At 40.9% G+C, this 27,440-nt stretch overlaps 2 protein-coding genes across 2 annotated transcripts in view; one reads left to right on the forward strand and one right to left on the reverse strand.

Annotated features, from left to right (window-relative positions):
- PANK3 (pantothenate kinase 3) overlaps positions 1 to 27,440 on the reverse strand; it is a 288,950-nt gene that overhangs the window by 125,232 nt on the left and 136,278 nt on the right. The gene's annotated exons all lie outside the window — the stretch shown is intronic.
- WWC1 (WW and C2 domain containing 1) overlaps positions 1 to 27,440 on the forward strand; it is a 74,638-nt gene that overhangs the window by 38,511 nt on the left and 8,687 nt on the right. Inside the window, exons 3-15 of the mRNA XM_052816246.1 lie at positions 2,954 to 3,157; positions 4,897 to 4,973; positions 5,915 to 5,994; positions 6,926 to 7,055; positions 7,626 to 7,772; positions 8,833 to 8,906; positions 13,886 to 14,128; positions 15,584 to 15,673; positions 18,082 to 18,620; positions 22,803 to 22,911; positions 24,696 to 24,776; positions 25,693 to 25,779; positions 26,465 to 26,657. Of these exons, the coding sequence (XP_052672206.1) occupies positions 2,954 to 3,157; positions 4,897 to 4,973; positions 5,915 to 5,994; positions 6,926 to 7,055; positions 7,626 to 7,772; positions 8,833 to 8,906; positions 13,886 to 14,128; positions 15,584 to 15,673; positions 18,082 to 18,620; positions 22,803 to 22,911; positions 24,696 to 24,776; positions 25,693 to 25,779; positions 26,465 to 26,657 (2,054 nt within the window). The remainder of the gene's footprint in view (positions 1 to 2,953; positions 3,158 to 4,896; positions 4,974 to 5,914; positions 5,995 to 6,925; positions 7,056 to 7,625; positions 7,773 to 8,832; positions 8,907 to 13,885; positions 14,129 to 15,583; positions 15,674 to 18,081; positions 18,621 to 22,802; positions 22,912 to 24,695; positions 24,777 to 25,692; positions 25,780 to 26,464; positions 26,658 to 27,440) is intronic.

Here is a 27,440-nt window from a genome sequence, read left to right on the forward strand (position 1 = left end):
ACCATCATCAGAGGGTGTGAAGGGGATGGAGGCAGGTTGGTTCTTGCTGCACCCTTGAAGTATTTGAGACTAATTGTCAGAAACAAGCCCAAGGACAGACCTAAATTAAATCTGAAGCCAGGAGCCATTAAAAAAAGTGAGATGGAGAACACTTCTAACCTTCTCTCTGAGGCAAAATAAATACAATTAAATTGAACTGAGTACCACGAATATTCCTAATACAGTATTAATGCATAGCCCTGAGTGTCTCTTTCTGGGAGAACTTCTTTGGAATTTGATTTGCACAAAGAAATGATTTTCTTGCCAGATGCTGATGCAAGCATAGTAAGACAACATTCTTCAAACATGAAACAATCAGATTTATTTATGACAAGCTCAACATTAAATTAAAAATTCACAAGACAACAAATAATGTAATAGCCTGCATTTCTGTAGTCCTTTCATCTGACTTTTGAACGTATTTTGCATTTCTCAGTAGCTTGGGGCAGATCGAGAGCCCTTGGCCAACATTTTCGTAGGTTGTTATTACATGTTTGAAAATCAAAGCTCAAAGCTGCAATCAAGGGGATACAGTTAGTACTGTGATTACTGAAAAGGTTGAGCTGAATATTTAGAAAAATGGGAACAAAGCAGTTTCAGTACTTACGTGCGTTGTCCATCCTCTCCATGAGCTGACTGCCAACCGTTGACTTTGTCAGGTGGCGTGTGTGCTTGGGGCAGTGTCAGTGTTTCACCACCTAACAGAGATGTTCAGGATTGTAGATTTTTATAGTCTTCCTTGTGGTTGCTTATAATGGAGGGATTTCCCTGCAGCAGCTTCTACCATGCTTCTTGTGATTATAGGAAGAATGGGCTGCTAGTTTAAGGGAAAATTGGAACTAACCAAGCTTGAAGAAGCCATAGGTACAGGTAGACTTATGACCCAGTGTCCTGAATTAGACTTCAAGAGTCGTGGGTACTTTGCCAATGTACTCACTAAGCTTGAAATTAGGAGTCCTGAGTCATGGTTGCTGGTGCTTGTTCATACAGTCTTATCCAGGGAAGCTGCATGTCTGGGAATATGGGGGGCAGCTCTCTGGGTAACTTGCAGCAGACTTTCCCCTTCTGGTTTAACTATGGAGTAAAGGGAGTTACTCCATCTGGGTGTGGGTAATGGTTATCTGGGAAATGGGATTTGTGGGCAAGAATAGAGACAGGAGCCTGAGGTTTTCAGACTCTTATAGTTGATACGCTGCTGTGTCTTCATGGCTTTTCTTTTGCTCCCTCTAAGAGAGGCCATAGTGCTGTCTGGGAGGGCACCAGCACCTACAGTTGGCACAAGTACCTGCTTTTTCCTCAAGTTATTCTGGGGCAGTTTTTCAGGTCCAGGCTTAGCTTTAATTTTACATCAGCTGAAACGATGCTTCTGCTAGCAGGACCTATAAAGGACTTTTTGTTGAAATGCTTCTACAAACTATACTTAGTGTCTTAAGTTTAAGACACCTATACTGTCTTAAAAGTGGGGGGGGTTTAATCATCTTTTGCAGCTTCTCTAAGTTTTGCTATGTAACTTGAAATGCCATGTGTTCTTTTGGGTCTTGAGATACTGTTAAAACAAGTTATTGCTGGAATATCCTGTTAATTTTCTCCTCAGCATGATCATGGACAGCTTGTGAAAATGGTTGAGTGTCCATCCCTTGGGTAAAATCCTTTCTTTCTAATTCTGCTCCTAGGATTATTGTCAAACTGTTCTCCTCCCTACATCTTGTGTATTGTGGTGTTAGTCTTATGCCTGACTTGCTTAAGAGCTGCTCATACCTTCCACTGTGGCAGCTTTTACTAAATATTTAAAGAGGCTCTTAAGATATGCAGATTAGAGTCCTACTGATAGTTTCAAGCAGCTTCTTTTTATTAATTATTCATTATGTGGTAACTAGGCATCCTTATTCAAGCACGGTAGTTTAGACAGTTTAGAGCACTTAGTCAACTGACTATTGGAACCTGTTCCAAGCAAGAACATATAATACCCTTGAAAGAGAAATGAAAAATATTTTGGACGCTTCTTCACAAAACCAAGACAAATACTGACAATAAATTTGCCTAATTAGTATTAGGACTAGCTGCGTGTCTGTGACCTTGTGCCTTTTTCATGGTTAGAAACCTGAAAAGCAATGTATTGGTTGTGTTGGGGTAATGGAGATGGAAGTGGTGTAGCTGTTCATGACTGCGTTGCCTATGTTACCAAAAAATATTTTTCTTAAACTCCACCTCCTGTATTCTGCAGTGATTTACTGCTGTGCCTGCTCTCAGTGAAGGAAATGTTTACTCCCCTTCTGAGATGCTGTTTATATAACGTCATTTGAGATGCTTTCATGAATACATTCTGTGATTTAATGGGTCTTTATTTTTACTTACCTATGCAATCTAAGCGAGAAGGTTTTCCTTCCCCTTTTTAATAAAAGCCACCTGGCAGCCAAAGAGGACGGGCAGAGTTGTAATTGCTTGCATGTTGTCAGATGCAGTATAATGCAGTCATGTGGCAATGATGTTTTCTGAAAGTTTTTTTTATCAGTGAAATAGTAGAGGTATTTTATTAGTAATGTTATAAAGCAGTTGCAATAAAGATAAGTCTAACAGTCAATGTCAGTATCTTAGAGCTTGTGTGTGCATATGCTTGCATGGATGTTGTAAGAGGCAGAACCAGAACGGCTTCAGCAGCAGAGGCGTTGGAGAGTTGTACAATGCTTTTGTCATGAATTGTTCTACACAGTGATTCAGCGTGGCAGAGCTCATTGGAGTTCATTGTGGATCAATGGTCACATCCTAAGGAAAAAGGAAAATGTCCCTATTTCAGTTTTTTATTATGGGATGGGGCAAGGGGCTATTTTAAAATATTGCCATAAATGGTGGAGCTTCTCCAGGCAGCAGTACAAACCTGCATTCCATTGACCTTGTCTCCTGTTTTCTCTCTAAGAAACTACACAGATAGAAGACCCTCGTGTGCAATGGCGGCGAGAGCAGGAGCATATGCTGAAAGACTATCTTGTCCTGGCCCAGGAGGCGATTGCTGCACAGAAGGAGATCTATCAAGTGAAACAGCAGAGGCTTGAATTGGCCCAGCAAGAATATCGACAGCTGCATGATGTTTGGGAGCACAAACTGGGCTCTCAGACCAGCTGTGAGTAGTTAGTGAACTCTTACCCAGTGACTGTCTCAGTCATGAACCCACTAGGACAGGAAAATGCTTGAAGCTGATCCTCTGCTTCCATCCATAACGCTGGGATGTGTTATGCCCTGTCAGTCTCCATGTTTGCTCGGTTTGTCTCAAAAGCAATAGCTGCCTAGCACCTGTTTGGTAAAGGATAATTGTTATGAATCTATCGCGGTTGGCTCCGTCACTGCAGTCAGTGTGCAGATTTTCAGCATGAGCTTCAACAAATGTGAAAAAATGTGGTGGTTGGCTCAGTGTGAAAAAATGAAGTTATATGGTATTTTCCTTGATTCCCATGTCCAAAATATAGAAACGAGGCAAGAAGGCTCATCTCAGATAGCGTTCCCAGGCCTTTTTGGAGTTTAACATCCTAGGTAGTTGAGTGACTGTCTCGGGGAACTAAGGGTCTGTATTTTATGCCATGCAAAAGCTAACATTGGTGGATTATCTGTCTGCATATGAAGAACATTGTTTTGTGCTCCATATTCATTGTCACACACTAAACACTGATACTTGTTGCTTCAAGAGTTGGTACAGAAATGTTTGTAGAAGGCCAAATTTCCTTCTTACTGTTACTAGTTAGGAGCTGGAAAATGTCCAGAGGAGGATTTATTTCCTGCAAGTCTTCCAGAATTTTTTTTTTTTTTTTACAATCCTTAGTGTTGCAGACTTTTTACATTCTTGCTAGCCACAACAGTGGACTGGACTCCCCCCGCTTCACTCTTGCTGAGTTATGTCTTATGGTGGTGAATTCCACTGGCTAACCCTGTGCCTGATGTTAAAAAGTTTTTAAGTAGTTTTCTGTCAACTGAAGCATTCTTACTTGACTAGGGTCTTGTCCATCATCTCTGAAGTACAGTTTTTGGTCTTTTCTTAAGAGCACTCTACCTAAGTACTGGTATACCAGAGCAGTACACTAAGAATGTTGTGAACATGAATTACATTGGTGTGATGAGATCTGTCTTTAAAAATACAAGCAAACAGAAAGAACCGGAAATGCTTTCCCATGTTTTATAGGGCATAAACTGATGGCTGCAAGGATCAAAATATCTCCCTTGCCTACAGCTACCTCTAACAACATTGTACATTGGGGAGCTTCTGTACCTTCTGAAGCAGAAAGGTTTAACCACTGCTGAGAAGAGAACTCTCCTCTTAATGGGACATTGATTTAATCTGGTGTGACACATTGTATGAGTGGTCGTGTCCTCGAGGCTGTGAGAAGGCTTGCATCGCATTTTTCAGTTTCTTCTCATTCTTTGCTTTTCTTTGTTTTTAAACATTCAGTGGATTGTTTACTCAATGAGAAAGTCTAAAAAAAAAAAATAAAGTAAACCTTTATGCAATGCCTGTCCCTTTAGTTCTGTTAAATGCCTTTGGAAATGCAGGAAGCCACACTATTGAATGGAGTGAACGTGTTTGGGAGTCTGAGTTAAGTGTGTTAACCTGGAACAAATCAAGACTTTGGAGATGCAGGACATGCTCTGGCCTCTTTAGTATACACTTTTTGTGGAGTACTTGACTGCACTATTGCCTTTCCTTGCCTTTGAAGTGTGAGAAGAGATCTGGAAAATGGGTAAAAGGCCTACACCAGCAATGTGTGGCGATCTGGGTGTGCAGGAGTGATGGGAGGTCTTGATTTGTGGTGGGGCTGATGGAAGAGTAGGGAGGAAGGTAGAACTGCTAAACTGGGTGTTGTATTGTTCTAGTGCTCTCTGGCTCATCGTCAAGTTCCAAGTATGACCCGGAGATCCTCAAAGCAGAGATTGCTACTACAAAATCCAGGGTAAGTAGTACGAACGGACCTTTGCTTGCCACAAGTAATCTTCAGATATTTCCAAACCTCGTGGCAAATACTAAAAGGAAATGCCAAAGCAGTTGAAAAAGCTAATGTTGCCATTCTTAATCTAGGAGATAATTTATCAGAATTCTCAAACGTTGCCGTCTTAAGAGTTTGAAACACTTTTTTTTTCCCCTTAGACTTTAGACTTCCTTGGAAGCTGGCAGTACATACTGCTGTACAGATACGCTGTGGGGTATTTAGCTGCGTGCTGGCTCTTCGGTGTGCTGCAGTGCTGGAGAGCTGTGAGTTCTCTCCAGAGACTGGCAGCTGTTTTGTCCTGGGCTTAGTGCGGGTTGTTAGCAGCGGCAGTGTGTGCTCTCATGCAGAGCTCAGTTTGGGAAGAAGAAAGGACTAAAGTAAAGTAGGTCAGTCTAGCCTCTGTGGAGGAATATAAAACAGCAAGCTGTAGGGTCAGTGGGTTTATAATATGTATTATCATCCTGCTGTGTTACTCATGCAGTGGGGCCTTTTAGTTTGGTGTTTTGGAGGATGGCTTCTATCACTGCAGTGTAACTCCTGTCCTGATGCTTAATGTTTTTTTTTTAATGAATGGGAAGGTTTTAAACATTTCTGAGTAAAATCAACATGTGTTTCGTTCCTGTCTCTCTTGATTTTTTCTTAGCTTTTCTGCTTATGAGGTTGGAACTTCCCTTGAACCCCTTATTACGTGGTGTAATACCCGAGTACTGGATAAAGCCCTAGCCAGTGATAGTGTCCTGATGAGGATGCAGTCAGGGCTGTTAGCTGCTGTTGAGATGAACTGATTATCTGGAAACTTTGTTTAGAGTGCTATCTACCCTGAGTAAGTTTCAAATTGAATGGGTAGTGCTGTACCTAAATATTCATATAAAATATCATTCTAAAAATGTGACACCTTGCTGCAGGTTAATAAACTCAAGAGAGAAGTAGCTCACATGAAGCAAGAGCTCCAGTACAAAGAGCATGGATTTCAAACACTGAAGAAGTAAGTTTGTTCTCAAGATCTTATTTTCAGTGTAGAACATCTCTGGCTTGTAATACATCCCCCTCTACATTTATAAATAGCTGCCTAAATAACTTAAGCTGAAATATGTTGCTGCTGATATCTTTAGGCATATGCAACTGAAAGCACTACACAGCCATGAGGGTAGTTCTCTCAAATCAATGCCTGTATGTGATTGACCACATCAGAACTGACTTCATGGTAAAAAGATTTTGAACCAGGATCTCGTCAGTTAAATGGTATTCCATTTTACTCAGTGTTGTTCAATACGGATGACACAGTACAGACTATTGTCTTAATTATAAGAGCCATTGTTTTAGGCCACTGAAGAAAAATTTGGGGTGGAGTGGAAGGGGAGGAAAAGTTTCAGGTACTTACCTTTGTATGACTAGATATCTGACATGTTTTAAATAATGTGCCTGGTTAATATCTTATTTGTTATAAATGTCAGCTGCAGTAGAATTCCTTTGGGAAAAGGGAAGGATGAAGCAGCTTGTAATTAAGTTGTGCAAGCAGATACATCCATGCATGTGAGATCTGTGGCTGGTTTTCAGAATCATGACTGAAAATAAGGTAATTTTCATAGATGGCTAAGTTGATCCTCTCTAGGTTAGAAGCAAGCAGCAATCTGCCCAAACATACTGTTTTGGGGGTTTTGTGTACATCTTTGTCGTCCCTAAGGAGCCAAAGAGATGATATAGCTAAAATCAGAGTTCTGAAGCTTAATGTATTTCTGAGTGGAGTAACTTAGGTGGTGATGAGTGGGGTTCTTTGTTCCTTCTGTTGTCTTTGTTATACTTCAGAGTGTGTTTTTCTTAAAAATTGATGTCGAGATGCATGCATCTAGGATGATTAAATTAACTGGACTTTATAAAGTGTTAGCTTACTGTATTTTTTTTAATTTTCCATGCAGAATTGACATGAAAATGTCTGATACTCAAGGTGGCTACAAACTTGATGAGGCACAAGCCATTTTAAGTGAAATGAAAGCTCTCAAGAAGGCCATCACATCAGGGGAGAAGGAAAAACAAGACCTCATTCAGGTATTGAAACAGGACGACTTTATAGTATTTTGTGTCGCCATTGCTATCAGATTGAATTTCTGAGAAGTCATTTAAGTATTTTGTATTTCCGATATGTAATCAAGATTTTTATTAGCATAAATTAGTTCTGTATTGTGGTTGGACTGCAGCCTGTATTGTGGTTGGACTGCAGCCTTTTTGTTCTTCGGATCCTCGAAATAAGAAGTATAAAATATAGCAACTAAGAGTAGTAAGCACTTGCTTAGAGATGGGTGTTTGTCTCAGGGTTTATTGGTCAAGAATGAACCAGTGTGACTGTACTGCTGTCAAAGACCAGACCTGGAGAAGCCACGAAAACACTGTGGCCTACTTGGTCTGCCACCCCCAGCGGAGAGGCTGTCTCTAATGCCTGTGGGCTGCTTTCTGCTGTGGGAGGTGCAGTCCAGTCATGCCTGACCTCATGTTTGCAGAGTCTGAGTGCACGCAGTAAACATGGTCAGATCTTTATCATGTAGTTTAGGCTGAAGCTATGTAGCTGCTGAGGTAGTTTGAGCAGAAGGGAGCTGACCTCATGACTTTTTATGGTTTTAGAGCTTAGCCAGGTTAAAAGACAGCTTTGTAAATGACAGAGGATCCCAGTCAGACCTGTGGGCCAGCAGCGTGTCTGTGGAAAGCTCCAGCCCTTTGTTACCCCGGCAGTACCTGGATGTCAGCTCCCAGACGGATGTTTCAGGAAATGTGAGTAATGCATGAGAAACCAAGTGCATGTGGAGACATTCCTCTGAACTATGTGTAGTGCTGCCTTAGTACGACTTTCTGAGCATGGGCAAGTATCTATGAAATGATACCTTCTCCTGGTTTAAACTTCAGCGTGACCTTCATTTTTGTGTGCAGTGTTAATGTATCTCTAAAGGCAAGCTGCTGTTTCCCTGCGCTGTCTCTATTAGAACAACCCAGGTGGGAATAAAAGGGAAGGAAGTTTTATTTTGCCTGTAGGTGTAGCTTCTTGTGATACAAATATTCCCTTAGCTCTTTATAGCAGTGATATGCTACTAGACAAGAAATGTTCAGCAGCTACATGTGGGCTAAGCTCTAATGAAGACTCTTCCCTTAAGAGTATGTTTGGCTTTTAGTGTGTTATGAGTGAGAATGATAGCATATGTGCAGATATTTTGATGCCATCAAACGTGTAGTACTCATAAACCTTCAGTCCCACTTGTGCAACAAGATCATAACCATCAGGTTGGTGCCAGCCTCAGCAAGGACTCAATCAGCACTGTGGGTACATAGCATGTCTCACAGGACATCATAGAAGCCTCTCCTGTGAACCTTTACTTAAACATTTGCAGCCACTTTCAGTCACAGCCACACATGTGACTAAAGATCTGCAGATTTGAGCATGATGGGATGTCCCTTGTCGTTAAGACTTTACAGCCAAAGGAAGATGTCATCCAACACAAAATGCAACATAGCACTTAAAGATTGCAAAAAACATTCAAGAAGAAAGTTTTCAAAGCTGTTTGTGTGTGCATGAAAATAGAAGCCTGAGATAGATGTGGTAGATTTTCTTTTTCTGACAAACTAGGCCACAAAGAGCCTCTGAATCTTGTGGGTTTTTAAGTATTTGAAGAAATTGTGAAAAATTTAGTCAAAAGCAATATTTTCCTATTCTGTGATTGGTTTAACTAGTAAATGAGTTTGACAAGAGCAAGTATAACTTGTAACATCATCAATTTCAATAGGGAATATCAGAAGAGAAGTGGTTACTAAGTTGCTGATTTTATATTTTGTGTCTCAGTTTATTACCAGCAGCAATAACCAGTTGGCTGAGAAAGTGAGATTACGCCTTCAATATGAAGAAGCAAAGAGAAGGTAATTCTTTGGACCATTGTACCTTTTGGCTGTCACACAGCTTATTCTGAAGATACGTTTCGCTAGAAAAGGTGCCACTTGGATTGAAACCCAGTGTTACTGCTAAATAAACGTGGTAATTTTTGAGCCAGTGAGGCAATAGGCTTTCTGGGCCAATGTTATCATTCAAGAAATAAATGACCATCCTAGAAATTACTAAGGAGTGACTAATACATGAAGAATTCACTCTGGCCACACCTGTGGGGACATAAGTGGTTTTGCTGCCTGTGCCAGTGCTTCCCCATTCCTAATAAGGAGACTGTACTGCCAAGCATCTCCTTACCTTATTCAAAATGAAATGAATGTTTGCATGGCTGTAAGTCTGATAAGGAGAAATGTATATTGTGTTAACACCTAACATATCAAAATATGGTCAATGGCTACAATACAGAGCTTATCTGTAAGAACCTAAGTTTTCACTCTTGCCTTCTGATCTCGGATGAAGTATAGATTTTAAAAATTCATATCTACTTAACAGGCCAATTTAAGCAAAAGTTTTCTGGGATTTACTTGTTTTAATAGATAATAGCTAACTCAACTGTTTAGTTAAACGAAAAACCACCAAGCATTATTATTTAGACTTTGGCTGGCCTAGTCCTTGTTCAGCGATGTAACCATCGGTGGTGGTGACTTCAATTTTAACTGCTCTAAAGGGACTTTGCAATTCCAGAATAACAAACTTCAAATGCATAGTACAATCTGTACTTGGGATATATGCAAAGAGAAGGATTTTTCTCCAGTCTCTGGTTAGAGATAAGAGCTTTAAGGCTGAGATTACTCATAATGTTCTCATTTGAATATATTGGCATGGTCAATAGGCCATGTTTCTCAGTGGCCTAAAGTCTGATCTGTATCTGTGGCAGTTGTCAAAGACTGTGTGTGCCCAGCTGCTTTTGACATGAACTTACACTTCTCTTCCTAGGTGGAGCAATTTTTTCAGAACTGTCTATTTTTCCAATCCAAGATTTGTCAAACTACCTTGACATTCAAATCATTCTGTGACTTTTTAAAACAACATTAAAATTATTAATCCTCCAGATGCAGTGGTTACTTTTTCAGTGTTAAAATTGCTTTTTACTTTTAAGCTTTGCTGAAGACTGCAATTTAACTCACACTGACTTTACATCTTCAGATTGAAGTGGAATACTCTTACTTTAGCCTGTATCTTTTCCAAGGAGGGGCGAGTGAATAATGACAAACCTGAGAAGATAATTAATATGCTCTTTAAAAAGGGACAGAACTTTGTAAAGGCAGCACAATAGTTCATTTGAAGTATTGATGAAGGATGTACAACACAATCTTGCAGCTGAAGAAGTTTGATACCTCATGTCTGTCTTAGGTTATCTATAGATTTTCTCAGAGTTTAAAAAACATTATCATGAGGAAAGATGGGCCTGAATGGGCATGAATAATTGATGGTAAAATGAAAAGATCTCTAGCTATCAGAGCATTGTGGTTTTGGCATGGTCTTTAGTAGGAGCTGCAGAAACAAATACCTTAACTGGTTTTAAGCTGGAACAATACTATGGATATAGTGACTCACAAGGAACCTTCTGCTCCTGTGAAAATTCCTCCTTGTGATGTTAAAAGTGTTTCCTGCCCCACAGCAGCATATTAAAATGTTCCAAAAACACAATAGAAGAGCAAGTACTTTGCCCACGCATGTATTATGAAGGGAGCCAAATGGTGGAAATACATCTGTCTTATTAGCTCTGCATTATCTGGAAAGGTAAAACTTAAGGCTTGAAAACAAGATGATCCCATGTTAATTAGGTTAGAACTACTAGACTTATAAGGGGCTGATGATTTTGAAAGTGGACTGTAGCAGACACTGTTTACACTATTGCTGTGGACCAGACTAAAGGCATAGATGTAGGTGAATATCTTGCTGAACTTCACCACACCAGAACTGTCAGGGTACAATTCTGCGTGTTCCCTTACCCGCCACTAAGTCCTTTCCTTTCACGGCTCAGTGAGGCAAAGAGAGCCCTAGAGCAGATAATGTTAAACCTGCAAAAAAGAACAAAGGGTAACCACAGTGACAAACCTTTAGCTTAATTGGATTGGAAACTGATAATGGGTATCATGTCAAAAGAGATGTCAGTGCTACATCTCAACAAGGAGATAGCTACTGCAGCATAAATGTAGTCAGAGATGCAACTAAATTATGTTGTACAGTTTCAGACATACAGTAGTAACTCAGTTGTGTAGCAGTTCCACTCTGTGCACTGTTTTAGTTCCTTCAACAGTTAAACTTTCAGCTTGGGTTTTGTGTGACTGATGATAACTCTGGGTATTCTGTCACAGATAAGTACCAGATTTCCCCAGAAAAAAAAAAAGAGACTTGATATGACAATGAATAAATCATCTACGTACCTTTTCTAGGTAAAAACAAAAAAGTTAAATAAAACTTGAGCTTCCTGTTCTGTGTTTTGTTCAGTCTTGCAAGCTAGTGGCTATTCAGAAAGATGGTATGACCTGAGCCCAGTATTGCTGGTTCCTTTGCAATGCAAACCTAGCATGGCTTGGCAATGATGTAGTTCAGACTCGGTCAGTGAATGCTGAAGGGCTGGAGTTTTCAGCCAAATGCCAGACAGTCTGCAAAGCATTTCTTTTGTGATGATGCTGTTTTATTGGAAAAATAGAATACATAAAGCTCCTTTTAACTGAGAAGGGGAAAAAGAATGATCATTTACAAAGGGTAAAACTTGAGGTTAGTTTAACAAAGCCATTAGACTCGGAAATGCATAGAGAACAAATTCCAGTGGAAAAGCCATATCCATGCAAATGTATGCCAAAAGTGATCAGATTAATGCCAACCAATCCTCTTAAACTCATATCCTTTCAAAATGCACAGAGGAATTCTTGGATTATGAATTAATGCCACTGTTAATTCTTCGTTGGAGCACAGTATTGCACTTAATCAGGCACTTAAAAACAAAACAGCTCCTAAGAAGACCTAAAAATAGTTGAGCTGAATATCTATCAATTATGGAACTTTAATTAGAGTAAGCAACCTGCTGTGGGAAATAGGTTTACAGAAAGTGAGGCTTCTCTTCAGAAAGGTGATCTCTAGTCTGTCTGCTGTGATGGAGGAGGCAGGTCAGTCTGTGTGAGCCTAATCATTCATAGGCTCTCTCGGGGCTCAAGTTCCTCTTGGCCTCCAGAGCTTGGAAGACAAAGCTTTATTCTTCAAGGCCATTCAGCAGTTGTGTAGCCGCTGCTGCCCAGATCTGCATCTTAGTACTTACTCTGCACACTTTGATTTTGCTAGTTGGCGTTGAATTTGCTCTGTCCCTGCATGTGTGCTGGTTTGCTGGAGGAAGTGTGCACCATCCTGTGTGCTTCTGTAGCATAAACCAAGTTCTAGAAAGAAATGAATCCAGATTAGTGGCCGCAACTATTTGTTGTGCCAAATTTAAGTCCAGTAATTCTGTCACCAGATCACAAAGCCCTTTTCAAAGGGAGATTAATATTGGACTTTCATTTTACACGTACAGCATTTCACTTCTATTTCTTATGTATTTACTAAACCTGAGTGAGAGATTAACCTGAGTTAATCACGTGAAAGGGCATGGATGCCTTGACTCTCTGGTCTTCAGTCAGGTGAATTATTTTTGGAAATACCTTGCCTTATATTGCAAGATACTTTTCCTCCTTGTTTGCCTTCTAAGCTTTTGTAATTTCTCCACCCCAGCCCATTCTGCCCTCCCCATTCCCTGCTCCCCACTTGATCATTTTTGATTGTGCGAGTTCCAGAAATGTAAGTCCTTAGTAACTCCTATTCAACTTTATCTGTACTCTTGTTTCTCACCAAACTACCATAATCACCCTGTCAGATCATGAAGAGTTGTAGGTCAGTGAGTCCAAAGGAGACAGATTCCTTTGGGAAGACTGACATTACTGCCCTTGGTTCTGTATCCTGGCCTGCTGCTGATGTTTGCTTTTCTCTGTATGTTGCATTGCAAAGCTGACTATTTGTGGAGCTAAATGAGCAGTTCAGATACTTGGGAAATTAGGAATGGGCACATAGTTGGAGTGAGCAGCCTCCTTACCTGCCACGAGCTGTGCTCTCCTCTGCTGTCAGTCAAAGCTCTTGCTAAATTATAGATCTGTATTGCTGTTGCTTTCAGTAATCATCTTTCTGCCTGAGATAATGTGGTATGGTGCTGACGGATTAGTGATACAGACTTTAAACTGAAATCCGGAATGATACCTCTAATGAAAATAGACTTTAAATTTCATGCAAATAAGTGGCTCTGGATTTAGGTAGGATCGTATTGCCGCTTCGACTCTCTGCATCCTCAGGTGCACGTTGTACCAGAAGTAGCGTAGCTCTTTAATGTGTCCAAAATGCTTGGTGTTGAGTCAATAGTTGGATTCGTCCAGTAGCAGTATGCATATGATTACCTTCCTCATTGTAAAGACAAAAATGGTTTCTAAGCTTTTGAGTAACCATTGATCTTTATCAGCCTATCTGAATTGCATTCAGAAAGTATACAGTTCTTTTCCATAAAACTGATTAAAGATCAGATATTTTACCGCATGATGCTCTCCACTCCAAGTATTGTGAGGTCATTAGCTGTAAGGCATATGAAATGCCCTATAATATATCTGACAGCTTTTTTCAAGATCCAGATTTTCAGTTACACTGTTCCCTGACTGGTGGACACCGCAGGTTAGCTAGAGACTTAGCTTACCATTGGGAGCAAACCTGAGTTAAAATCCCATTCTGCGTGTCGGCCTCCCAGCGGTGCCATCACTTTGCAGCGCCCTGGTGAGGAAGGCATGAGGGTGAGGGTAGTTGTCCCTGAGCCGAGAGCCTTCTTCAGGGCAATGGAAGATGCGGTTGGTCATGGTGCACCTTTGTGTGTCTGGAGCAGTAGCTCAGACACTCCTCATGGAATAACGGCTTTTTTTTTTTTTTTTTTTTCCTGCAGAATAGCAAACCTGAAAATACAACTGGCTAAGCTTGACAGCGAGGCCTGGCCTGGTGTGCTGGACTCTGAGCGGGATCGTCTAATATTAATTAATGAGAAGGAGGAGCTGTTAAAAGAAATGCGATTTATTAGCCCCAGAAAATGGACTCGAGGAGAGGTGGAGAGACTGGAGACGGAGAGAAGGCGCCTGGAGGAAGACCTTCAGGCTGCTAGAGACACTCAGAGCAAAGCTCTAACTGAGAGGTAGGTTACTGGGCATAGGGCAGAGCTTGCCTTGTTGGACAAGAGGTAATTGGGAGCAAGCAGCAACATCCCCAAGCTGAATGCTGATAGCAGTGTGCCCTCAGATTTCCAGGAGACTGATCCTACTTATAAGGTTTCTGAAATCATCTCCCAAAAGAAACCGCCTGGAAGTCTTCTTTCTCCCCAGGTGGGGAAAGGTTGTTGTTCCTGCAAATGGATCCTCTTTGAGAACGTAAGAAATGCTCAAAATAGCCTGGTATAGTGTTAGTGTACTGTAATGTATCTGTATGCAGCCAGCACCTTGCAGCAGCTTCTACAGTTGCTGTGCAGTCTGGAGCTTGGTAAATGTCAACAGATGGAATTTTAAATTTTTAAAATTTGTTTGTTCTGAGCATCGTTGTATGTGATTCCTGTAGGAACTGGTATTTGACAGGGCTGTGGGAGTTGCATGGAATATCCTGTGAATCTAAACTAGCTGAAAAAAATGCCAACTATCCTCCCTAATTTTACTTGTGTTGCAGGAGGAGATCTCATGGCAATGTACTGTGAGGATGAATACTGCATTAGGCATTGCCTACAAGCGCTTTACAATCTGGATGTATTGATGTGGGTGGCTATGGCAGTGTTACTTTTAGCTGCAGTCCCTTGAATATATGGGGAATAGGCCTGTTGCATTCACTCTCTCTGTGGCTGTATATTTTCATTTCTTCTACATGCTCAGTGTCCAGACTACACCAATTTTCTACAGAGTCTTTTCACTGTTTTAACATGCTGGAAAAAATGTAGGCATCTCAGATGTTTCAGCTGCCGGACTTCTACCAGTCTGAAATATCTGTGGTTCAACAGATGTTTCTGGTCTTGCTTTAAGATGAACACTTTAGTTTGTGATTTTTAGGAATATGGTCCTGTTCTAGTGCGCCAGAGAAATAACATGTTTCTGGAGAAGGATTTCTTGACCGGAGGCCTCTTAAGTTAGGGTATGAGCACCCAAGTGCACATTTGTGTCTCAAACCATTTCAGGTGTGAAATAAAACTGAGATGTTGCTAAAGTCCGTAATTTGTGTAAACCCATAATGAGATGGTTAATAACTAAATCACGTAAACCTTGGTCATCCATAGACCTTACTAAAAGCAAATGAAAGCGTTTACACCTTTATTAGCACAGTAAGTATAAGAATACAATACTGTATAGTGGGCAAAATCTGCTGGACTTTTTTTGAGGCCTGATCCTAGAAACTTTCATAGTACTAGCTGTAATTATTTTCCCTGTTGTGAATGTTTACGAGTATTGGAAGTTGGTAAATACCTACACATCTTGACCAAATTCTGTCCCAATTTATATTGTGTATTCATATTACCTTTTGTAGGATTTCATAGAAAAAAAAGAATTTTCCTTTACTCATTTTAAATAGTAAATGCTGCTTTAGCTCATCTTTTTCTTCTGTCTTCTCTTAGATTGAAGTTGAATAGCAGAAGAAATCAGCTAGTCCGAGAACTGGAAGAAACAACACGATTAGTTGCAATGTTGCACACCCAGCTGAAAAGGTATGTAGCCTTTTACAAAAGTTGTAGGCGTTTTAACTGCACATGGTGTAACTGCCTTTCTCTGCTAACAATTTCACCTCCCAACTGAGAGATCTAAAAGGCCTTTCAGTTATAATAGTGACCTAACACTGCTGTGCAGTCAATGGAAAGAGAAGCCTTGAGGATTATACGTCCTGCTCAGTTTAGATGGATGCTTTAGAATGGGATAAGTAACCTTGTGGTGGTGCCTCTGTCTGACAACAGAAGGAGTTTGTGCAATCCCTTCTGTTTTGGACATGTAACATTTAGGTGACTATGGATAGCTGAGATTTTTCTACTAATGTTTGAATTACTGAAGTATTATATTAATAAAGTATGTTAAAGACAGCTTAACGCTCACACAGCAAGTGAAGTGAATCTTAGTAACGCAACTACACATTAATGTATGAATGTCATGATTATATTTCTCTAAATTAATTCCAAGTGTGCTGTTGCTTGCAATGTAGATGATGTATTGAGATATGCCTGAATCTGTTGTCGTTCGTACGGTATATAGAAACATTTCTGCAGTTGTAATGTGGTCTGGTTGTTCAGGCTGTAGTTTTGGAAGAGCATAGGATTACTGTTTCCAAACAAATGCATGACTGCAGGCAGTAAGGCCAAATCATCATTAGCTAAAACTATGTTTTTATCTTTTTTATTAGGAAGAAAGTTTGGTGGGGTTTTTGTTTGGCTGAGGTTTTTCCTATCGGTGTGTACTGAATTTACTCTGTTTGTAGCTTCTGCTCCACTTGGATTCTGTTTCGTTTTGTGAAGATGACACCGAAAAGACTGGAAAGAAATCATAGTGCAAGACTGGCATGTAAATAAGCCACCATGGAGAATAGCTATCTGTGATGCTCTTATGCAGTGGAAATGCATCGTATTTTCATTTCATCTAGCTGATTAGGGATCTTTTGAGGTGACCAAGAAGCATGTGAAACTAATTTCTTCCTAACTATGTGCCCAGTGTTCTTGGCATGCTCCTTCATAAGAATAAGCATTTGTTATTAACCCCATAATGCAAAATGTCTGGCATTCAAAGGTATGCACAAAATGAAGTTGAGCCCAGTTTGTTGATAGGGAAAAGATTAATTAAAAAACCCTCCCTTTTCATAGTGAAATACACTGAAAAGCTGTAAATTTATTAGTCCTCACCAGATCTATATATACAGTCACAATGCAAAAACTCTATCATGTTTCAGTTATGTTTTGCCCAAAAGCTTTTTTGAACAAACGTGATGCAGTGCACATCTGTCATACAAATGCAGAAGACATTTTGTGCCAAAATTATACTAAATTCTGCATACTTGCCTTTTTCTCATAAGGTCATGGGCATAATTATACAAATGCAGCTTCCAGCTTTTACCCCATAAATAATAAATAAGGGATTATTAGGCTTATTAACATCCTCACTGTTTTTCAGTGGGGCAACTGAAGCCACTTACACATATGCAGAAATTTTTCAATAGCTAATCCATATCTGAAGTGAGGGTTAAGGGTCTTTAAACAGTCAGTTACAAGCAAGGTATTTAATATTCGCAGCAGGAGTGTTGGTTTAAATGGAATTTCTAGGGAATGGTAAATGTTGTAGTCAGTACTGGAGGATTTGTTGGGTCTTCTTAGCAGAAAACAGTGTGCAGTGGTGTCTGGGCTTTCTCATCTGAACACACTTCTATTCAGCATCTGCTTAAAATTAATTTTGCTGTCAGTTATGTTCTGAACCTACATCTCTAGGGATAAATAATTTGTGTGAACTGATTTCACAGACCAGCCCCAACTCTTTCCCTTGCTCTCCTGGCCCTGGATTCCATGTAGCAGTCTTTCACATAGGTAAATCCTGCCAGTTTTCAGGTAACTGCTGGCTGCTGTGATCTCTGAGGGCCAGTTCCAGGCAGCTGTGATATTGCCTTTTGGCTGTGGGTCCAAGATTGAGGCAAATGGAAGAAAATTTCCATATGGTGAGACAGTTTGCTGCAGTAACTTCATCTGCTTGCACGGACCTTGCTGGGTTTTGTGGTCTGCTTTGGAGATGAACAGGAACCATAGATGTTTTTTTTTCCAGACAGATGTGGGAGGAAGAATTAGTTATCACTAATTTTAATTGATTTGAAACTATTCATTAGAGTTGTTTTGCCTAAACAAGGCCTCTTAAGAGGTTGATATGGTGAGTAGAAAAACGTGTATAAACTATATTATTTTTATTGAAGAGTGAACCAACTGTTCTGCTGGGTAGACTGTGGTTCTGGATTGTTGTGGGGACTAATGCGTATGGCCTGAGCTAACAAAGCAAAATGTGCCATGTGGGCTTAGAGATTTGGTGACATTGCAGTGTTTTCCTGAGAAATCAGGAGATACAGTGTAATGGTTTTCTGACTTGTTTCCTTCAGTCTCTCCACCAGCATGCTTTCCCTCTCCTCGAGCAGCAGCCCTGGTTCTCTTGCATCTAGCAGAGGATCTCTTGCCACCTCCAGCCAGGATTCGTCCACCTCAGCCAGTTTCACTGATCTCTACTATGAGCACCTGGAGCAGTTGGAGCAGTTGGACTCGGACTACCAAAGCAAGCTTGACTTGCTCTTAGAAGGAGCCACTGGATTTAGACCGTCAGGTTGTATCACCACTATTCACGAAAACGAAGTAGCAAAAACTCACAAAGCAGATACCACCAGTCGCATACAGGCTCTGAGATCATTGTCTGGTACTCCAAAATCCATGACATCGCTATCTCCAAGGTCATCTCTCTCTTCTCCATCTCCACCTTGCTCACCGCTGGTGATAGACCCACTCCTAACTGGTGATGCCTTTTCAAGCCATATGGATTTTGATGATGCAGAGATAAGTACAAATCTCTCAGAACTCGCCCTAAACACGGGGAGTGGCAACTGTAGACTGGAAGAGCCTAGAGCAGGAGATAAACATCTAGGTCAAGGTATGGTAACAATTTGCATGCACATGCATGCATTTATATTTAATGTAGTTTATAAAGCATTGAGAAGCAAATATTTCAAAAGCTGTCTTTCATCTTGATATTTTTGTGTTGAAAAGTATATTCAACTGTGTTCTATCTTGCTTGGGAGAAAGGGTTGGTATTTTAATTTGTACAAAAAAATACTGCTGATCTTAGGAGTCTTGCAGAAGACTGTATCTAGGTGTGTTTTTAGTGTACTTATATGCATGTATACACAAATTGCAGGGATTTCATGTGCAAATATAAATGGTTGTGGTGGGATTCCTGATTTAATTTGGCACTAAACTATTCAGAATGTCATCTAGTATTTTGGGTCTGGGAGGCACATAATGCCATATTGACACAAACTTTTTGGCTAAGCTTTTGAGGAAGGCTGGGAAAGCCATTTAGCTTAATAGTTAACAAATAATAATAAAAATCCTTCCCTGCCACCTCAGCATGCACAATGACTTGCTCTGGTTCCCAGTAAATCAGTGGCAATGAATTTATTAACTTCAGCTGAGCAGACATGTCAAGGCTGTGCTTGAATTTCTGCTGTTTTGAGGGGGATGGTCTCTTAGCAACAAAAACGTGTTTAGATTGTGAGCATGATAAAATAAGACATTTAGAGATAGTGGATGTTCTCGTACATGCATCTGGCTTATTGGTGGGTAGGAAGGGTTCATCCTTTTTTAGAATGACGGCTGGGCTGAAGTGGATGGAAAGCAGTAGGCAGCAGTCGAGGCACTCATGCTGGGGCCTGTCTGAAGCCCTTGTGACTGTAGTTGGGTTAAATCCAACGGAGATGAGTGAAATGACTGGATTTGTAACTGCAGCAAAGAGCCTTAAAGGCAATACAAACTTGCAAGCTATAGTTGTATGAACCAGCAGTGCAGTTTGTTTCTGTTTTTCATAGGATTATAAAACAGCCTACGTGAATAAAGGGAACTAGCACTGTGTTATCACTGCCTTCTGCAGTAAGAAGGCTGACACTATTTATAATATGATAAAAGACACGAGTGCAGATCTTACCCTTTGAGCTACCATTTTCCTACAAGCAAGAAGTATTAGGCATTTGAGTAGGAAACGCTAATTATTCTTATTAGAACTGGGTGCTGATTAGTTTTAACCTTTTTAGTGCTTCAAGATTTGTCAAGGCTGTTAAAGTGAAAGCTCAGGTGTTAAGCAGATTAAGTGATTACTGCTGTTAGCCAGTCAGCAGACAAAATAATCACCATAAGTAGTTTATTTCAGGGCAGTAAGGAGATGAAATTTTACTCCTCAGGCATTTTGGAGGGGGGGGTCCAGTGTAACACCCAAAACACGGTGGCTGCATCTGGGGTGGTCAGTACCACCCTCATGGGCAAAGCATGCTCACGTGTTCCTGTAATTAGAGCTGAATAGTATGTACCTGAGGGATTTGCTTTTTCTTTCTGTTAGAACATCTGCTACCTTTGAGGCTGAAATAAGGTTTCCTCTCTCACCTGACTGATACCTGAGCAATTTAAGTGAAACTAATAGCAAAACCTGGAATCTGGCAAAGTCTGGCGTTCTCTGAGGAAATGGCACGGATCTGAGGACAGTGCATGACATGGCTTTTCAAGGCCTTGTCATGATGTGTCCAGGAGAGCCCATGGAAGGGAAAATGGCAGGAAGGGAAGAGCAAACTTTAAATTATTGGTATGAGTGAAAAAAATGATGAAAAAAACATAGGAGGCGTTATCTGCCTGCTTGGAAATACAGAAGAGAGTTTAGCCAGTTCTGAACTCTTTCATGAACTTTCTTTTTAGTGTGATACCTCTTTAGAGACTTAAGGCTTAAAACAGAAAATCCAGATTTTGTGTTAATTAGCCATATGAAAAAGTTACAGGTTCAGTGTGTCTGTAAGACTTGCAGGGCTGAGCTTCCAAGTGCTTTGCAAAAAAACTAAGGAAAAGGATGGCTGCATGATGAATCCTTTTCAGGGAACCATTCATCTTTATTGAGGTTTACACTTCAGCATTCTGCTGTACAAACAGACACACACTTCACTGCCGGGTTTTGTGCACCTTCTGTATTCACCACCCCCCCACCTTTGGCTGCAAGGTGCTCAGGTGAAGTGGTCAAAAACGAAGGCTTTCTGCGTTGAAATGACTAGATGGCATTGGTAATTGAAGGAGAAAAAGAGGTTAAGCATGTGGAGACCAACCCGCTGTGTCCTTCCCAGTAAGCAAGCCTCATGCAAAGGGATTCCCGAAGTGGCATTTCAGGGAGCAGTGTGTAAAACTCAAACAACTTGACCTAGAAAGGCAGCCAGCAGGGAAGAAGTTATTTTCATATTAAAACCATGGAATAGGAGGTACAAGTAGCATTGAGGAAAGAAGAAACATTGTTTTGACCCAGCCCACATACATCCAGCATAGCCTATGATCAAGAGCACAGCAGGGGCCAGGCCCTTGCACGCGGCAGCAGGGAGGATGGATTAAACTGTGAATGCCAGTATTAAATGGATCCATTTGTTTCAGTTAATGACTGATATATTGTGTTGCAGATGCTAACTTTTATTCGTGTGGTTTGGCCTACGGGGAAAAGGTCTGGAGGTTTATTTCTGTCCAACGGTTCCATGGGAATATCAAGACGAAAAATACCATTCAGTGGTGGTGTCAAAAAATACATGGATAAATGGGCCCAAATTGCACACGTGCACTCAATATATTGGTGTTACCTGTAGCACCCTCTACTGTTGATTGTACAAGTCCTTATATTATTCCATAACCCTACGTTGAGCTTGCACGCTTTTTGCACCAATGTTTTTTCAAAGCTGTTTTTAATTCTTTAAGTGGTTTTGTGAGACTGTACCAAAAACCACCCCAACCTTGCTCTGTAGTAAAGAAAATATGGGATGGAAACCATATATTGGTTTGAGGACATGTGCTTTCCTAAGGCTACGGGAAAGAGAGACCACTTCTGAAAGATGAAAGCCCCTTGGAGAGGAGTGCATTGCCGCACTTCTGCTATGGGGTTGCAGCTGCTCCCGGTGTGACAACATGGCACCTCCTCGCTCTTGGAGCAGGTCTCCCAAAGCCCTGACAGTGAGGGAGAGCTAAGAGCTGGGTAAGTTCCAGCACTCGTTAGCCACCTTGGCAGACAGGTTCTCCAGATTCTCAGCTGAAGCATATCTCTGCAGAAATGTGATGGTTTAAGTGAAAAGGTGCAGAATTTGCAGGTTTCCAGGGCGTATCTTTCCCTGTTCTGTAGCACAAGAAATCCACATGAGACAACACGTCTGTGCAAAACTGCTTGCTTCAGCTTCCTTGGTTTCTCTTCCCTATCTCCTTTTCCCTGTATTCCTGCATGGTGCTGCTACTTTAAATCCTATAATCTCTCTTTCTCTCCATGTTTAGCTAGTTTCTGGACCTATCTTCTGTCCTGTGTACACAAACCTTTTGGGTGTAGGCGTAGGCGGGTGGTGGTTTTTTGCTGTTCCCTCTTCTTGAAGCTAAACTTGGCATAAGCTCTCCACGTAATCCATACTTGGCCAGAGGTTGGTCAGTAGCGTTTGCCCAGCCGCTGCTCACTGGGTAGCTAGGACCAGAAGGCCTACTACCTGCTTAAGGGTGACTTGCAGTAGGGAGCTGTTTTATTGGTTCATATTTATAACTTCACTAGAGTTTAGAAGTTCTGCTGCTTCTGCACGTTGCCCATCTTGTCATGGGTACCTTCCTGCCTTTCCAGTGCTTTGAAAGCCTCTCCTCATGTTACCTGCGAGGACCTGCACCCATGGAGGTGCCGGGTAGCCAGTTGTAATGCACTCAGCACAGCCGGTGTGTAACCTCAGCCCGTGGGTATGCTACTGCAGGACGCGGGTATTAAATGGGCATTGACTGTGCAATAAAGCCCTGCTCTCACCTCCACCACATAGGGTGTTCCTCTGGTTGTCCAGGGGCTTTTTGTTCTCCAGGGCAGTCAGGCACATTCCTGAAGCACTAACCTCACGGTGGCTGTGGAGCACAGCCCGCCCTACCTGTGTCCTCTCTGTCTTCAGAAACGTGGTGTTGCTTAACAGTACTTGGGTGGAGAAAAAATGCAATTCAAGGGGAGGGTAAGAAAAAAAGCTACTCCTGATCCAGACAGTTTGTTTGCATTAACACCTCTTTTTGATTTTCCTCTGTGCTTTTCTGATAGGTATAAATACAGCTGGAGGGACTGCACTGAAGGTGGCGTGTGTGTCAGCTGCAGTGTCTGATGAATCTGTTGCTGGAGATAGCGGGGTATATGAGGCATCTGTACAAAGGTAGACATCAGATCTCTCTCTAGGAAGAAGCCAATGACTCAGCGTTGCACACAGGAGTCAGCTGGAATACTGCTCGTTGTGATCTTTTTTGTAATTTGGTGGCTAAAGTTCTCAATCTCAGATTTCTTAATACTTCTGAAAAAACTATGACCATGTTGAATTTGATTATCAAAATGACCCATGCTTCCCATAATAGAAGTAGCTGAAAGCAAGCTCACAGAGAACTGTTTGAATAGCTGGTCTGTTTGTGAAGGTGCTGGTAAGCTGTGACTGCTGCCTTGATGGAGCCATCTGGCAGGTGTAAAGTTCCCCTCCTGTCAGTCAGCCATTCTGGTGTCAATGGTCAGCCCTCAGTCAGCATGAGAGGACTTTGGGATGTTTAAGGAAGACAGCAGAAGCACCTTGAACTGCCTCATGGATGTGTATGTGCTGCAATGCAGTTCCCGAGTGCTTGGATCCTGTATGTGATTTCTGCAGGACTTCTCCCCCTAAGTGCATAGCTTATAGCTGGAGCTGGGCATCACTGCTCTTGCTGGGTTTCTGGATCTCCCTTACTGCTTGCTAAAGCTGTCTGGGGTGGTTTGACAGAAAGGTCACTGGAAAGTACTGATCTTATTGATAACCTGGTTTCCCTGCATCTAACATGGGTTTTCCTGCTGTTTTTATTGGTATCAAGATGAATTATGGGGTCATTTGTTGCAAGACACAACTGTAGAGGTGAAAAATTGCTCATCTCATATTCCGCCCATTCATTCATTCATTATCTTCATTAATTCTCCACATAAACGAGTAATTTTTTGTTTACAGCACAATTCGCTTTGACAAGAAAGTGCAATGCTTCTGTAAATTAGACTTCATGGGCTTAAGCCAAGCAGTCAGACAGTTGGGTGTCTTAGGACCCCTGTGTCCCCTCAATGGGATAGGGAGCTTTGCGGAGAGGGGAGGAGGGATAATGTGTGACAATTACAGAAGGCATCCCATGCACACTCAGTGTCTGATGTTACTTAGTGTTGTTTGGGTTGTTGACTTACCAACCTTTGTAATGATTACAGTATCATTCTGATGCCTGTAATAAATGGTGAGGGTAGAATGAGCAATACATTTGTGCTCTGTAGCTGAAATGTAATGAAATGCAAGAAAGTGCTAAGTAATATGGAAAATACTTAGAAGAATGCTAATCCTGTTTTCATGTGCTACAGCATAGTCCCTGAGTCAGTTAGACAATGAATGTATTTTTGGGGACTTTCAGTGCATAAAACTTTGGAGGAGGAGTACATTGGGAGGGAAATGATGCAGGTAGCTGTTTCAAGGAAGACCAGTCAGTGTACTCTGTCACTTTTAATGTGCTTAGGGAACTTTGATTTCTTAAAGAAACAAAGGAATGACTTAAATCTAATCAAACTTGAGAATTTTTGCTGTCATGATGCAGGACAGGATTGCAGTTGTTAAGTCTTATTTCTGTTGCTGGGCAGTCAGCTGCCTTTACTAAAATCCAGTCAAGGGAACCCTTTAAAAATCCCCCACTGCCTTATTTTTGCAGTCTTTTGTGTGGCTTTTTTTGGCAGTGAAGGGGGAAGGCATATGACTTTCTGCTGATAAGCACTGTAATACATACCTCTAAGGATGATTGCACTTACTTCTTAAATGGGCTTTCTTTTAGCTGCTAGTTTTATAAAATCCATATACCCAACCCCTGAATGGAAGGGAAAAGATCTTGTATCACCTGAATGCTAGCACTTCAATAAGAGGAAATCAAGTCCTTAATTGTCTTTGATTTCTTTCAGACCATGTCTGTCAGAAGTGATGGTGTTTGACAGCGATGATACAGAAGCAGTCGGGACAGCTAAAGTGCAAATTGCAATGAGGTAAGCGCTACACATTTTTATTGGATTTTCCGTCCAATGGAAAGAATGATATATGGGATTTAGAAGATAGTGCTTTTTGTTCTGTTTTCTTACCCTGTTTATCCTGCCCTATTAGTATTAACTAACTAATGCCCTCTTTGAAGTGTAATTGAGAATTACACTTGACTCCAGGAGGTCCTTGGCCCAGTTATCCTCTTTTATGTCAGTGGAAATCAACTGGTGATAGTGTGGTATGAGGGTGCAAACCAGCAATGGGAGCACTGACAGTGCTGGGCTGGAGAAAGCCTTTTGGTGGCTTGCAGTCTCCTTTAGTGTGCAGCTTGTGGGGGAAAAACTGCTGAGAGTAAATGGTAATCATAATCATTGACCACACCTGAAACCCACAAGTAGTGGGTAAGGCGTAGGAAGGTAGGCACAGAGGCATCTTCTTTAAATGACTTGGTGGAAGGTTATTTATGATTTGAGGAAAAATAAGTAGCGCAAAACTCTCTTGTCATGGCCGTCAACAGTAAAACAATGGTTACCCCTAACATCTTCACTGTTGTACTTCAAGTATTTCTACTTGTAACTTCTTTATATTGTAGTCATTATATAAGGCCTTTCAAAAGGTTTTAGTTGCAGTACAGCAATTTAGCTAGACCTCAGGAAAAGCAATGTGTGTTAGGTCTAATTTGTAGTCCATCATATCTGAATTCCTAAGTTCTGGGTGTTCTGGACTGTTCTAAATTCTGGGTGTTCTGGCAGCAAAACTCCATGTAATATGAAACTGGTTTTGTTTTAAGCTATAGGCAAGCCATGGTCCCATTATAGTTTTGTCTTGTTTGTAAATTTCTAATGTTGTTTGTGTTAATGAAATTAGTGGAGTCCAAGGCAGGCTTCCCTAATAATAATGCTTTTTTCTGTCTTTCCAATTCAGATATGATGACAAAAATAAACAATTTGCGATACTGGTCATCCAGCTGAGTAATGTTCCAGCACTGCTGTTACAACAAGATCAAAAAGTGTAAGTGGGTGAAATAAACATGCTTGAAGTATTTTTATTAGATTCTAGTGGGAATTAAACAGATAATAATAAACCTGCAGACTGAAACAAGGTGCAGTTTTTTCCTCAAAGGTCTGTATTTGCTAGGAAAAGACTTGCCTGGAATTAGCACTAGCCAGCAAGGTTCTTAACTGTAGCAGTGCCCAGAGCAACGGCATCAAGTGGAGTGGGGGTGTTTGTTCTGCTACAGAACCCATCCTTGGACAGCTGCACAGCTGCATGTGTGGGGAAATGTACAGCTTCTACTAGACTCATTCTAGGCACAAGTTTTTTAAATTCAGCTGTGTGCTGAATAAGCTGACAAAAATTTGATTTGTTTTTGCATAGCTGTTTCTACTTACAAAAGGGTATGTTAGCAGCGTGACAAGTTGCACAGATGTAAACAACCATGTAAAACATAATCCCATGGTGTTCGATTACAAGATTCAGAAGGATGAAGTCTATAGCAATTCATGCCACTTCATGTCTCTGATGTTGTGACGAGATGTTCCTTTTTTCTCAGCTGACTGATATTCCAAAGACCAGCATAGGACAGTAATGTCCACGGTGGTTAGGATGAATTTCACTTACAGATTCATGGAGCTGTTGCAATGGAGGAAACTGCAAACCTGTATGGTAGTACTGATTGCAACGCTTTTTTCAATAGGAACATTCGCGTGGCTGTCCTGCCCTGTTCAGAAAGCACAAGCTGCTTGTTTCGCACAAGACCGGTGGAAGCTTCAGACAATCTTGTGTACAATGAAGTATTTTGGGTTTCTATCTCTTACCCGGCTTTACGCCAGAAGACTTTAAGAGTCGATGTTTGCACTGTAGATAAGTCTCACCTTGAAGAATGTTTGGTTAGTATTAATCTCTATTTTAATATCCTTGTGTTTGTTTCCTCTTTTTAATTAGACAAAATTTTAAACTCTGAAGTATGGCAATTTCACTGGAAGTTTTCTTGATAATCCTTAGCTATATGATCTCTCCCAGATAGTGTTCTTTGCAATGACAGTTTTGATCAGGAAAAAAAATCTATTGGATAAATGTTCTGTTACAGAACTACTGGTGACTTTGTCAGACTACTAGATTTCCCTTCTCCTGTGATTTAATGTGAAACACTACCTGGTTTTCTTCCTTTTGGAAACATTTGTTGTAATGTAATTGAGAATGGACTTACAGGAATTTGGAAGCTACTGTAGAATATTAAAGATCTCTGAAGGATTTTTTAAAAACTGCTATTACTCTACACTATTAAAATCCGTATGAGTATAGTTTTTTCAGTGCTAGCATTGCCATAGCCAGCTGCCTTCTGTTGTTAGAAGAGCTTTTTTGTTGCTCAGTGTTACCTGAGCAAGTTTGTTTTAATAGAACTATTTCTGGAGTATTGTACTCCAGAACATGAGTAGGGTGTGTTGAGCTGGGACATAAGTAGCCATTAAGTTACAGAAAAGTTGATGTTCTGTCCTGTACGTGTTCCGTAGCATCTCCCTTGACTGGAGGGTTACATGTTTTATGGTGCTTCTGCATTTCTTCCTTCGCTTGCTTTGTAAAACACTTCGGTTCAGGAAAGCATCTGTTTTCCAAATGGGGTTTTTCTCTTTTGGCAGCGTGAGCTCCAGGTTGGAGCATGTTAACTTGCA

This window comes from Harpia harpyja, chromosome 20 (genome assembly GCF_026419915.1).
Source record: "Harpia harpyja isolate bHarHar1 chromosome 20, bHarHar1 primary haplotype, whole genome shotgun sequence".
Taxonomy (NCBI): Eukaryota; Metazoa; Chordata; class Aves; order Accipitriformes; family Accipitridae; genus Harpia; species Harpia harpyja.